This window comes from Pholcus phalangioides, unplaced genomic scaffold, assembly GCF_987345545.1.
Source record: "Pholcus phalangioides strain wild (caught in Gottingen) unplaced genomic scaffold, Ppha-v1.0 ptg000008l_1, whole genome shotgun sequence".
NCBI classification, from domain to species: domain Eukaryota; kingdom Metazoa; phylum Arthropoda; class Arachnida; order Araneae; family Pholcidae; genus Pholcus; species Pholcus phalangioides.
In genome coordinates, this window is record NW_028301601.1 from 13,037,892 (window position 1) to 13,052,738 (window position 14,847).

Consider the following 14,847-nt stretch of genomic DNA (forward strand, 5'->3'; position numbering starts at 1 on the left):
TATTTTATGGTGGATTTCCTGGAAATATGTGTGTTTTTTGCGGGTACATGAATCACGGAAAGATTTTTTCAGTTGAATATATTTTGTGAAAAGTTCGGGGCAATTTCTCTGTCGGGCTTTTCTTAGAGTATATCTCATATCTCGCTTTAAAATGCGGCATTCCAAGTCAAACCAGGGAGATTTAAGATATTTACGATGTTTTTTTCTAACCCATTGATGCATATTTGCAAGAGTTGCTGCATGAAAAACACTATTTTTGAAAAATTCAAAATTAGCATTGGAGTCGGTGATTTGGTGAGTGGATGTGTCAGCTATGCAATCTGAAAAGGTATTTTGGAAAATTTCGGTAAATTGGGGCTGCCACCGTAGCTTAGATTCAATGTTGTTGTTAGGGAAAACATGTGCAGATGACGACGAGAGGAAGTAGGCAGCAATTGGAAAGTGGTCAGAGTAAAAAAATTGCTCGACCTCAAAGTTTATTACGTTATTTATTGCGAACTGTAATGGGCAAAAAATATAATCAACAATTGATTTCCCAAATGATGAAACATAGGTATAATTTCCATCTTGATCCCCGGGGTATGAACCGTTTAAGATAGCTATAGCATTAGTTTCACAGAAATCAATTAGGGCATTGCCCCTTCTGTCGCGTTTACGGTCAAGAGAACCCCTACTGCTAAAATTTCCAGATGCAAGATCCGGAGGTGCCCGACCGGAGGGATCCCCGCAGTGGCAGTTCAGGTCCCCACCAACCAAAAACCATTGACCTCTACTGACCAGAGTGTAACAAAAATCTAAAATTTCAGTAAAATTTTTCGTTTTGGAGCTCTCTGGGGGTATATAAACAGTTCCAATAATTAGATTTTGAAATAATAGAGTATCAGATAGGGAGATCTTAACAAATATTGCGAATTCAGACATCATTAGTATTTCCAAGATAGTTATTGATTTATGTATAGCAAGAATAATACCGCCAGTAGGTCTGCCGAATATGGGTTTTTTTGCCGGTGAAATAAATAAATTGAAATCACTCCATGCCCACACCTCCAGGTCTTGGTCTGTATAAAAAGTTTCTGTTAAACCGAAAAATAAGAATTCAGAAAGATCAGAGATAAGTTTTGATGAAAGTTTCGACCGTAAGCCACAAATATTATAAAAACAACATTTTAAAGCATTATCATTATTCTGACAATCAACTAGGGGGTTAACATGATTCAAACAATTGTTTTCCGGAATTTGATTATCCTGAGGAGAGTTATTTTCGGATTGCGGCACGATTGACCGGGATCAGACATCGGTATTACTTGATGTATTTGACGGGACCTCGATGATCGAGTTATCATTCAAATCAACCGAAAAACATTTACCGTCCACAAATAGACAGTCCCGTATCAGTCTCACCCTCTTTTTTGCCTTCAAGCTGCTATCCATGAGTGAATGAAGGTGGAATCTAATTCTCCTTGTTGTGGCACAAAAATCTTCTCTCACACGTAAACCATCGAGTAAGGTGAAGTTGGAACGGCGTACACTCTTAAAGGCACTAAACACATCATCGCGATCAATACGGCGAACAAATTTCACTATCATAGTGACACACTGTAGATTACCAGAATCTCCATTTCGGCGGCGGAGTGGATGAGCAATGTCGATCATCAGACGGTCGGCTCCAGACATCTGTAGCTTTTTTTTCACAATATCACGTACGACGAAGCACCAGTCCTGGACATCATCAGAGGGTGGAATCTGTACGTTCTCCAGGATTAGATTATTTCTTCTATTGTAGTCCTCAGCTTGGTCTAGGCGTCTCTGGATCGTCATCAGATCAGATCTCAATTTTTCGTTAGCTGCTCTGAGGTCCGATCTTTCCCGGCTAGCTCTCTCGAGGTCATCAGTGATTTTCGATAGCTTCGCATCCACAGCATCAATTCTGACAGCAAGATCTGCAAGGGTCTCAGAATTGGCCAGCATTATAGATTTCAGGTCCATCAGCATGTCAGCAGTGTTGGCGTCAGTTCCACGATGGGCGGGAGGCGAATCAGTTGAACTGTGCCTTTGACGTTTTCCCAAGGTACCCGTAGCCTGAGGGGGTGAATGAAGCAGTCGATTTGCAGGCGAGAAAATTTCGTCAATGTTTTTGCTCTGTTTTTTAGGATTCCCCATTATAAAACGTTGTACAAAGATTCTGATCAATAAATCTGTGGGAACCTGAGAAATTAATAGCGAGAACTAATAAACACGATGAAATAAATAAGCAAGTAAAGGAAAAAAGATAAAAATATCAAGATGGCGTCGGAGCAAAATAAAAACGTGGCCTTCCCTCTACTGAGCAGGTGTTGCCCTGTTGTGTATATAGTATAAAATAAAAAAAAACCTTCAGTATCTCGTCTTTCTGTAAATTCTCATTTATCTGATTTTGAAGCTGTTAATTTTAGCCTTTGGTCAATTTAGTCTTTCTTATAGCACTCCTTGGTATTTTAAAAACTTCTCTTTATATTTTGGGCAGTTTCTTGGAACGAATTAAATGATTTTCTATAGAAACATATGGGAAATCATATTTTGGCTAATGAACGTGATTCTGGAACTAATCACCTTTGTTATCATAGATATCACTGTATATTCATATTGCTAACTTCAACTTCACATAGAATAGAGATATACGAGAATATTCTCGTTCTTCTCCTAGATGTAAAAATTGGAGAATAATGGAGAATATTCATTTTTCTTTTAAATAATTTAAATTTTTGTACTAATTTTGTTTATATTGTGAAATATAAATCAGTTTAGTTTTCATTGCCTAAAACATTTACAACAAAAAAAAAGTTTTGGTATAATCATCCCCAATGACAACTAATTGCCATTGGGGGTTTAGTTTTAAAAGTTAGGTTGTATAAATATTTTAGAAACCTTTAGATTTCATAACCTTAAAAAATTATTTTAAAATTAGATAAATTTTCAGAAATTTAGTTTCAATAAAAGAAATTAAATCAAAGTTTATTGATAAAGGAAGCTATTCTTATATAATCACCTTCATTCTATATATATATATTTAGATATGCATATTTATTAATAACTTCAGAATAGTTCTTATTATTTTCTATAAGAATATTCTCAAGTTATTTATAATAGTAGTCCTACCAGAGCATATTCTCCTTGATAAGAATATTCTCCGAAAGATTATTCTCGAGAATTTTACATATCTTACATGGGAGGAAAAAATAGTTTTATACAAGGTGATTCAGAAGTGATGGGAAAAACTTTAAGAGGTTGTGGTACGTACAAAAGCAAACAAAATAAAAATAATTTTTTCAAATTATTAATTTTTTGTTTTTGTTTTTTATTTATTTTTTTGTATGTGTGCACCCGCACTACCACCTCTTAAAGTTTTTTCCCATCTTTTCTGAATCACCCTGTATACATGAACTGATAGTGGTCTATTTAACATTTATTCTACCCTACATAAATAGTCGAAAATATATCTCTATAAATACAAGCAAGAGGAAAATTTGTATTTTTTCTCTGTATTACAAATCACCAATGAGCAATTCAACAATCTACTTAGCTTGTCGTCAATTCAAGATAGGAGCAGTTGGATGTTAAGTAATAAACAATTTCATAAAATGCATTTTCAATTTTTTTTTTTTAATTTTATTTTCAGATGTACCAATTTATCAGCCAAGACAAAAACTATGTGTTACATGTGTTCATACTCTGTTGGTACCATTTCAATTTCTTTTTCCTTGTTGGGAAATAAGTTGTTTAAAATAGTCTTTGTCTGAATATAATTTCTCTGCCATATAACTCTTTATTCTATTAAAACTTAAAATCCAATAGGATCTCTTTTATCTATTTTTTTTGCTATCCAATATTAGCTCAGATAATCATAATCCTACTGTTTATATTATCTGTGTATGTATAAAATTATTAAGAAAAATGTGTGTAGATTTTGTATACCTTTTAATTATATTTTTTTTATTGTCTCCCAAAGGGTGGAAGTGCTGGGTCTGAAAGTGGTGGCAGTGGAGTGGAATCCATCATGGGTGAACATAATGTCAGTGGACGTAGCAGTGCATACGGAGATAATGTCCCAGAAAGCATCGCCACTGGTGCTCGCTCTGAGACTAGCTCAGTGGGCTTGCCCAGTTCTTCTTTGCCACAAGAAGGAGAAGGCCTTGATATTGACACTGATGTCGATGCCAGTTTTAAGTTGCATTCTTTGAGGCTTGTTTTACTAGAGAAATTGCTTCAGTTCATGCCAGAGCTCAAAGAAGTTGGTGGTGTTAGATCAATTCCATACATGCAGGTAAATTTTGCTGTGTCTCAAGCTTAAGAGCAGATTTTAATTTTCAAATGCATTTAACTCGGTGTACAACTGAAAATTCTGTAGATGTATACTACCGGTTACAAAAAAGTTTTCATATAAGAGTTTGATAGTCACGTGGTGTCATGGGTGTAGTTCTTGATCTGGATTAAATATGCAAAGATGCCGCTGGCGCGCTGTAGCAAGTCAAATACTCAGAATTTTAGAAGAGGACGCATAAAAATTTGGTTTACGCGTCCTATGGGACATTTTCTTTCCTAGTTCCAAGAAGAAGAAAAAAAAACAAACCTCCCTAACTTGTTTTTTCCCCCTTCTACCGCCAATCATGATCGTGCAACCTGAAAAACCTGTTTTACTACTTTGAAGTACAGATGAAGCATTTTACTGTACTGTATTGATATAATCCGCAGGTTGTTTGAAAAATAAAATGATGGGGTGTGGTAGCCCAGGTCGATAAGATACTCACCTAAAGTACCAAAGGATGTTTAGAGGTGTAGCAAGTTTGATACCTGGTTCTTCCTTGTCAGAAACTTTCCTGACACAGGGGTACAAGAGATACGGTGACCTGACTACAGAAAAAAATTGCTACTGCAGAGTCCCACACCAAGGGGTTAGCGCACCAACCTCTCTGTGAGTATAAAAAAAGTCTGCCATTCGGAATTGACAATAATTACGTTGCGTTCAACTCGTAGCGCATCAATTTGTCGTGGTACAAATTCGTCGCACTGCCAATTAGTCGCGGTACAAATTCGTCGCACTGCCAATTCGTCGCTGTACAAATTTGTCGCAGTGCCAATTTGTCGCGGTACAAATTCGTTGCAGTGCCAATTTGGCACGGCACAAGTCGCAGTGCCAATTCGTCGTAGTGTCAATTTGTCGTGTAACCAATTCGCCGTAGTCTCAATTCGTCGGGACGTCAATTTATCGCAGAGTCAACTCGTCTCGCGATCTCTATGTACGTTTTTTGTCTCATACGTGAAAAAAGAAACATGAAGAAAAGTTTTTTTCCATCAAGAAATACACACAGTTTAATTTTTTTTTTTTTTTGTCATTTCGAAAAAATTATTGAAATTAAAATATTGCAATTGATATTAATGTTTTATTATTCAATTATTGTAACTACCCTATCAATCATATTTAAAAATGTAACAAAATATAAAAATTTAATTACATTAGAAAATTTGATTATTTAGAAATTTTTAAATGTTTAAAAAATTCATTTTCGCTATAAAATTTTAATATTCTGTAAAAAAAATGTTGGTGTTTATGATATTCCTCAAATTACAGTGGAGGCTCTCTTTAAGTGTAAACTTGTATCTGTGTGTGTCCCCCATGTGGACTCGAGTCCCCACCAACATTAACCACTACAGTATCTCCACAAGAACCTGAAATAATTAATAATTTAATAATAATAAAATAATCCAGTATCTATTTAACTGGGAAGTTTTCGTACTAGTTAGTATTTTATTGGAGCTACTTAGTACTGGGGAGTGTTATTTACGATGTGTGCGAAGAATTCAGAAATGGTTTATGAACTACAGGGGTACGCACTTATCTGACCTTTTCTTTCTCCCTTTCTCTCAATATTCGCGGATACGAATTTATAAAGCTTTTTTTATTTTAAAAGAACTTACTTATCCGGATTATTCTCAGAATCTGGAATGAACTTTCAACATTACACATAAAAAAGACGAGTAGAAGAGCAGTCGAGACAGCATTGAATGGTATTTTCATCCATTCTGAGAAAATTATGTCAATTTTTCGGTGCGAAGTTTAATTCCTGTAATAATTTAACGAGCGAAAAAATTGCCTTTTCCTTTGCACCACATTACCCGTCTTTTTTTTTGGAAGGTAATAACTTTTACTGCCGTAACCATAGGCGTACGAAGAATTTTCGCAAGGGGGATTTCAATTTTTTTTCTCGGGGGGAGGGGTGTTACGTTTTTTCCTGTAAAATAACACTATAATCTCGGCTTGGGGGAGGGGTTAGAACCCCAAAACTCCCCCTTTGCATATGCCAATGGCTGTAACTAATCCAACACCAGGGCCGTAGCACACTTTCTCGGGGTCCCGGCACAGATATTTTCTTTCCCCCCCCCCTCCTCCCCCCTAAAAAGGAAAAAAATTATACAAAATAAGTGTTTATTTTTTGTGATTAGCCCATTCGGTTAGAGTCCCCGGTTGCCTCAGACCAGGTACGACTCTGAACTACATCCAAAGCATCATTTTTGGAAATCATGTTAGAAAATTTTGAACTTTAGAGCACTCGCTGAAAAAATCCGAACTGATTGATAGCCGCGAAGAAAGAGATCGAAGAATGAAAATGTCCCCACAGATCACCTAGAAGCGGTTCCAGAGACTTCGCCTGTACAGGTATAACTGAGCGTGTGTAAGTGGCCTTAACGGGGATATCAGAAGTCAAAATTGATTGGTGTTACTCGATGTGCCCAGCCGTAATTTGACGCGTGGCCATACGTCTTGCTTTGGGGGGGGGGGATTTAGTTTAGTTTGGTAACATCTTGTTTTAGGTCCCGACTTTGCTTTTCTTCAGAAAATTGCATTTGATTGCCAGATAACTTTATTTACAGTATAGCTCTTATTGCGGAGCCATTATTGCTTGTATGATCTCCACATCTTCAGCAGTTGAACCGCAATAGTGAAATCATAGTGTGAAAAACAAGAAAATTACAAGAACTGTTCCGAGCGCTCAGGCGAGAGCCCCCCGTCATCCCCACCCTTAGGAATCATGTATGTGTAAAATATTATGAAGAACTAGTATTACGATGCAAAGTTTATGATGGAATTCATTTCAAAGAGAGAGAGAGAGTCGTTTATATTATATAATAAATCGTTAAATTATATATATATATATATAATTATATATATAATATATATATATATATATACGAGGTGATTATAAAAAAACTATCTCGACATATGGGGCCCCTAACTATCATACCATTCACAGAAACTGAATGAAATTTTGGCATAAGGTATTTTGAGGTATGCGCTCAAGAATGATATGGAAAACAACAGTGTCACTCTAACAGTTACGGTTACAGTGAGAAAATTTCGAAAATATCAAATGGCAACACCAAGTTTTTTGTATTGGAATGCGATCTCCATACTGAAAAACACTAAATAGCGTTGGAATGGCACCTGTAGCACGAAAATCCCCGGAGCTAGGCAAGGAAAAAGTAAAAAGGACTTTGCCGTGCACCAGAGCATCAATGTTCGTTTCATTGGTCACACCGTTTCTTCGGCTGAGATCCCAAGCTGATTAGTCCTCCACAAGGTCATGTGGAAAATTTGTGAAACACAATAAAATGCTTTATTTTATGCTTCTTCTCTGTCCTTATTGGTTGTCCTCACTTTTAGTCTATCTACCGCCGGTGATTTTCATGCTACAGTTGCTGTTCGAATGCTATTTAGGGTTTTTCACTATGGAGATCACATTCCAATACAAAAAACTTGGTGTTGCCATTTGATATTTTCGAAATTTTCTCACTGTAACCGTTACTGTTAGAGTGACACTGTTGTTTTCCATATCATTCTTGAGCGCATACATCAAAATACCTTATGCCAAAATTTCATTCAGTTTCTGTGAATGGTATGATAGTTAGGGGCCCATATGTCGGGATAGTTTTTTTATAATCACCCTGTATATGGGAAGAAAGGAAAAGTGAATTGTTTAAAAACACACAATTTTTATCCTTCGAAGAATGCATTTCATAAACTACAATCGATAATTCTAAACGAAACTGTACGTTGAAACGAAAAGAAAAAGTTTATGATGAAATCGTCAACATTAATTTATTGAGTTCAATTGATTAAGATAGCATTGTACCTTTATTGTAACTTAAGACTAATTTAATCTGTGCATAAAGACTCGTTTTTATGGCAATGCGCGTGACATTGTGGGTGTGTACCTCCTTTCTTCCTCAAAATGACAGTTTTTTTCCAACTCCCTCAATCTTTATTTTTCCCAGCCTCTTCCCTCTTCAAGAATATGTAAAAATAAATAATAAAAAGGGGAAAGAAATTTTTTTCTAAAACATATGCATGTCTGTTCAGTGGGATCTGGGCCTAGAGGCAGCACCTAGTTATGAGCCGATTCATTCAGTCGGTGCCTTTGCTATTTGTACGTGGATTCCCTTGAGACGAAGGGGGTTCCTGTCTTGGCTGGTATTGCCACGAACACAATATGCTACTACATGCAGTGGAACCTCGTTTATACGACGTTCAAGAGGCTGTTAATACAGTACATCATATAAATGCACCCCTTGAAACTTCTGTGAAAAAGACCTCTCCTATAGACCGCAAACAAATTCTGTAATTCAGTTGGTGTCAATTACCTCCAGCACTACTTCAGATATTAGTCGAGTCCATGCCACGTCGTGTTGCGGCACTTCTGCGGTCTCGCGGGGGCCCTACACGATATTAGGCAGGTGTACCAGTTTTTTTGGCTCTTCAATGTATTTGTGGGACCCAATTTTTGACAAAAAAGGTTTTCCTTATGCACGTTAAAAAGTCAGTAATTTTTATCAGTTAAAATCTGTTGAATGTTCATGTTTTTATATGTGGTCTTTTTCTCTTAATTTTGTGCTGACCATTAATCCTTTTCTCCATAGGTTATATTGATGTTGACTTCTGATCTTGTTGGAGAAGAAGAGAAAGACCGTGCAGCCCTTGATACGCTATTGACAGCGCTTATAAATGAAATGGAACTCAATTGCAAAGACATAGCAAAAATTGGAGAAAGAACTCCCGCTCATGAAGTAAATTTAATAGTCATGCGTCTCTTGGGCATCATGCTGTCAAGAGTGAAAACCTCGTCCAAGACCTCTTCTTCTGTTGGAGAGTCTTCCACATTCTGCAGCACAGCTACTGCAACAGCACTAGTGAGCACCAATATCCTTGAATGGTGTCTACAAATACTGAAGGCCTTGACTGAATACTGGAAAAACATGCAAACTGAAGATAAATCATGTGGTATTGTAGGTAACCTGTTGAAGAGTCATTCTCCCTCACCGCCTCCAGATATGTCACCTTTCTTTTTGAAACAATATGTCAAGGGTCATGCAACTGATGTGTTTGAAGCATATCCTCAGTTACTAACAGAAATGGTTTTAAGGTTACCTTATCAAATTAAGAAAATTCTCAGCCTGATGCCAAACTCACCACCAGTGGTATTCTCACAAAACTGGTTTATTTGTCTGTGCGAGTATATGATGATGCAACAAACACCTTTTGTGAGACGTCAAGTCAGAAAACTTTTGCTCTTCATTTGTGGCTCTAAAGAAAAATATAGGCAGCTTAGAGATTTCCATTCACTTGAATCTCATTTGAGAGACGTCAAGACTGTATGTGAACAAGGAGGCTTTGACATACACCAGTCGCCTAATCCAGTGATTTCCTTACCTTATGACAGTCTTATAACAATGATTGAGCATTTGAAAGCCTGCAGTGAAATAGCTACATCTCGCACATCCAACTGGCAAAAATTTTGCCTCAAAGATGAGACCGTTTTAGCTTTTCTCATTCACGTCAGTTTCTTGCTAGATGAAGGTGTATCTCCGATAATATTGCAGTTGTTACAGTGTGCATTATGTGGTGCGAAAGGCATACAACAGCAGCAGCAGCAAGCACAGTCAGTACCACAAGCAACAAGCTCTCCTGCAAAACAGAAGAAAGAGAAGAATGAAATTGTCGAAGTTGAAAACGAAGAAACATGTAAAAGTGACATGACCAACTGTATAGCTCTTGCCCAGCAAGTTAACAAGTTTCTAGATAAGAACTTGCTCAGCCAATTTGTGAGATCATTCTTACTAGAATCTAATTCCACTGCAGTTAGATGGCAGGCTCATGGACTCATACATCACTTTTATAAAAACTCCAACAGTGTGCAGCAAGAAGCTCTCTTGGATCTGATGTGGAAGCTGTGGCCTCAGCTTCCTGCGTATGGACGAAAAGCTGCTCAGTTTGTTGATCTCGTTGGATGGTTTACCCTGAGGATGCCACTACCAGATGCCAAAAGCAAGAGTTATGTTGAGAAAGCCTTGGAAATGCTTCATGAACAAAACCAGTTGTTGATGAATCATCCAAATTCTAACATTTATAATTCTCTTCAAGGTCTGGTAGAATTTGATGGCTATTATTTGGAGAGTGAACCATGTTTGGTATGCAATAACCCAGAAGTACCTTACACTAACATTAAACTGTCTGCTATCAAAGTTGATTCTCGTTTCACTACTACCACTCAAATTGTGAAACTTATAGGTAGTCATACAATATCCAAAATCACTCTTCGTATAGGGGACTTGAAGAGAAATAAAATGGTTCACACTCTTATCATACATTACAATAATCGCTCTGTTCAGTCTGTTGTTGAATTGAAAAATAAGCCATCAATATGGCATAAAGCAAAGAAATGTACGCTTTCAGCTGGTCAAACAGAGCTCAAAATTGAATTCCCTCTTCCCATAGTTGCTTGCAATCTGATGATCGAATATGCCGATTTCTACGAAAACATTCAAGCTTCTTCAGAGACTCTTCAGTGTCCCAGGTGCAGCGCTTCAGTTCCAGCAAACCCAGGAGTCTGTGCGAACTGTGGGGAGAATGTTTTCCAATGCCATAAGTGCAGAGCAATAAATTACGATGAGAAAGATCCATTCCTATGTAATTCCTGTGGGTTCTGCAAGTACGCAAAATTTGATTATACAATTACAGCAAGACCTTGTTGTGCCGTTGATCCAATTGAAAATGAAGAGGATCGTAAGAAGGCCATTAGCTCTATCAATAGCTTGTTGGAAAAGGCAGACAGGGTCTACAAGCAACTCATTGGAAACAAACCTGCTTTAGAAACATTGCTGTTAAGAATCTATGAGCATGGATTGCTGGAAAAAGGCCTGGAGAATGGTGCATCTTCTACTACTGCTGCTGCTGCAGTGTCATCGACAAATGTTAATAGAGCAATACAGCAATTGGCTCAACGTTACTGTGCAGATTGCAAAGCTTCTTTTGATGAGCTCAGCAAAATAGTTCAAAAGGTAATAATTCTATTTTTAGATATCAAAATATGTAAAAAAAAGTTTATGCAATGAAACCATTTTTTTTATCTCTTTTTATAAAAACAGTATAGCTTGATACACAATTATTAAAAATTTGAAATTTATTCAAAATAAAGACAATGGTACGTAGCAGATTGGATATGAACCTTGTTATAACCCATAAATCAACTGACCTAATACTTTTCAATCGTCTCTGAGCTATCAATGCAATAGTGTATGAATTAAATTTTCAATGAAACAGTTGATGTGACTTCTTGAGTAGCAACTTGCAGATAATGATTCCTCATTAAATATATTTCAGACTGTTTTTCTTTTATCCAAAAAATGAGACCAAAAAAATTAGAGGGATTTTTTTTATTTTTGCAGTTGAATGGTTGATTTGATGAGAATTCATTTGTAAAATTTAACCAAATAAGAACTCCAATTTAGAGCATGAAGATATTTTGTTGCTATTGGCATGAATGTTCAAGTTAACTCAGAAATATTCCAATATATGGGGAGTTTTTATTTTTTTTAATATTTTTGGATGATATTTGGGAAACGTTTTGTATAGTACACCTGTAATGGCCAAATGGCTTAAATAAATGATAAGTCCACTAACAGATTTAATTTGCTCCAGAATCGCATTCATTAGCCGAAATGTGAATTTCCACAGTTTTCTGTAGAAAGTCATTTAATGTGTTCTAGGTTCTGTCTTAAATTGCTTATCTCCAAGTTTTATAAAACATCAAGAAACATTTATAAAGAAAAAACTGATCAAAGGCTGAAATGAACAGCTTAACAATTGGGTAGATGAGAATTTACAAGAAATTGAGAAACTGAATATCTTTTTATTTTACACTATGTACTATTGAGTTTGCGAGCCATATTTAAAAAAAATAGTATGTGAAATGGTGTAATATGTGTGATATATTGAACTCTCATTTCGCCCTTGCATGCATGCAGACAGGAAGATAAGTTTCTAGAATATCCAAACTAACTCAGTTGACAGACAGTAAGATAAGTTTCTAGAATATCCAAACTAACTCAGTTGACAGACAGTTACTCATCGAATTCATTTTGATTGGCACAAAAATTTAGCTCACGAAGTGGCTGTTTCATGAGAGCTCCCGCATCTATATCAACTACAATATAACCTGAATCAGTATTTGTTAGCCAAGCCAGAAAAACATTCAAGAAATATCTATTTGCTGATTCATCACTGCACTTTCATTTATTTGATCTTGTAACATAGCTTTGGGATATATTTTTTTAGTTGTAAAAATTTGACTTTCATTATCTCATGAGCACTCTAATGCTGGAATGATTCATAAGTGCTCATAAATGAAATTGATTTAGTTCAGTGGTTCTTAAACTATGGACATAGATTTGGAGCATCTTTAGAAGGTGGTCTGCAAATGTCTTGCATTCACAGCAAGAGAAATATCAATCTCTTGTTAATTTCAAATAATTTCAATCTTTAAATTCTGGGGGTTTATAAAGTTAGAAAGATATGTAAACGGGTGGTCATAGTATGTTAGATCTAAGAATTACTGATCTAATTCATTGAAAAACTGATGAATGTAGAACAAAACAATTGTATATTTAATGTGTTTTTTGCAATTTGTGCAGATGGGATTCTGAAATATGCTTTTTCTTTAGGTACTGGCATCTCGAAAAGAACTAGTAGATTATGAAAGAGGGCAGAAAGAAATTCAAATGAAAGATTCTGCGAACATAAGCAGCCGGAAATCCTTCGATAACCTTCAGCCCTTGCTTCGTCAAATTCCAGAGAAACTGAAAGCAGCAAAAGCTGGAACATTCATTAAATGTTACGGCTGTGCCAGTGCAGCTGTTGAACACTGCATCACACTACTCAGAGCATTATCAACCAGCTCTCAATATCAGCACATCCTCTGTAGCCAAGGGCTCATAAGAGAGCTAGTTGCTTATAACCTACGTCATGGAAGCGTGCAGGTGCGACAAGAAGTTCGCTTACTTCTTTGTCTGTTGACCTTGAATAATCCAATGGCAACAGCTGATCTAAATGAACTACTAACAAGGAAGATAATGAGCACTCTGAAAGGCCCACTTACTAGTCCTGATATGGCTGCATCAGTACGTCACGAGGTCGCTCTTCTTGCGAACAGTCTACAAAAATCTGACACATGCTGGGAGCAAAGAGTCAGGTAATATATTAATTTCACGTACTCTTTCTCGCACATGAATTTTTCTTACTTCAAATACATACGTTTCTGTGGTGATTTACACACGCAATCAGACAAAAGTACAAAAAACACAGTCAAAATACAAAACAACACTGTAGACAAAAGACAATAAAGAGAAAAAAAAACACACTTTTTTGTGACCTGTAGGGATTTTGCAATCCTCCCATCAGGTCTAAATGAGATACCAACGCTGTTACAATGCAACAGCATTTGCTACTATGGTATTTTAGCTAGTGTATAGGTGCCAATCCCAATTGATGTGAGATTATTTTGCCATGGCGACTAAAAATTGGGATTGGCACCTAAAATTTTCTACATGTGGTTACTAAATCAAAGTCAGGACAACACACAAAATTTTTGGAATTCATATGAGCGTATTTATCTACATTGAAGGGGGCCACTATGTTCTGGAAAAGTTTAAAGAAATATTAATTTGAACCTGCTTTTTCTTAGAAAAAAAAATTGGGCTCCTAAAAATTTTTTTTCTGGTGCATAGATTTTTTGGTGATTTGTCAAGCCCTGGTGGGGATCATTTTGTATGATTTTTATGAATTCTTGATCCGATGTTGCTGGCATAAGGAATAATATTAGAAACAAAATTAAAATTCTTAAGATAATTCTTTTTAATCAATGGCTACTTAGTACTGAGGGAATTGAGTTTTGTGAGATTATTTTCGATTTGATGAAAGAACTAAACATACATGAATGAACAGTTTCCAACTGCTATGGGTTGCCCATAGTTTCTATGGGCAACTAACTTACTAAACTACGAAGTTGCAGAAAGTACCCTGGACATTATGGAAACCATTTTTTATGCATTCCATAAATGCAAATACATGCAACCTGTTTCAAAAGCATGTTCTTTTTCAGTCTCTGCTTAGTTTTTTTACCAGAAAAAAATCAGCTTAAAGATCTTGCATGCAAAATGATCAAAATTGTGCCACCTTTTTACCTTTTATAGTGGATTAAAGAAAAGTATTCAACACACAAGCATGTTCTTGCTTTATCAAACTTCCATAAATAATATGTATCTTCACATTCCAGGTGTGCAATGATACTATTCGCAGCTGGAAATCGAGCTAAAAGCTCTGTGGTGATGGAGTGCCTCACTCTGCCATGCCTGAAAATGCTACAGCGTGTGATCAAGCCAACTTTTATGAGTAAAGCATATAAAGAAAAAAGTGTGGAAGACTTGGCTACTAAAGGAATACTGGGTGAGTTTTTTTCTTTATTTCCAATAAATATTAAAGTT

The 14,847-nt window shown here is 36.3% G+C and overlaps 1 protein-coding gene across 1 annotated transcript in view; it reads left to right on the forward strand.

The window, feature by feature from the left end:
* The window catches only part of poe (E3 ubiquitin-protein ligase-like protein poe), a 113,615-nt gene that overhangs the window by 61,477 nt on the left and 37,291 nt on the right, over nucleotides 1-14,847 (forward strand). Inside the window, exons 56-59 of the mRNA XM_089234227.1 lie at nucleotides 3,986-4,300; nucleotides 8,950-11,367; nucleotides 13,030-13,556; nucleotides 14,640-14,809. Of these exons, the coding sequence (XP_089090353.1) occupies nucleotides 3,986-4,300; nucleotides 8,950-11,367; nucleotides 13,030-13,556; nucleotides 14,640-14,809 (3,430 nt within the window). The remainder of the gene's footprint in view (nucleotides 1-3,985; nucleotides 4,301-8,949; nucleotides 11,368-13,029; nucleotides 13,557-14,639; nucleotides 14,810-14,847) is intronic.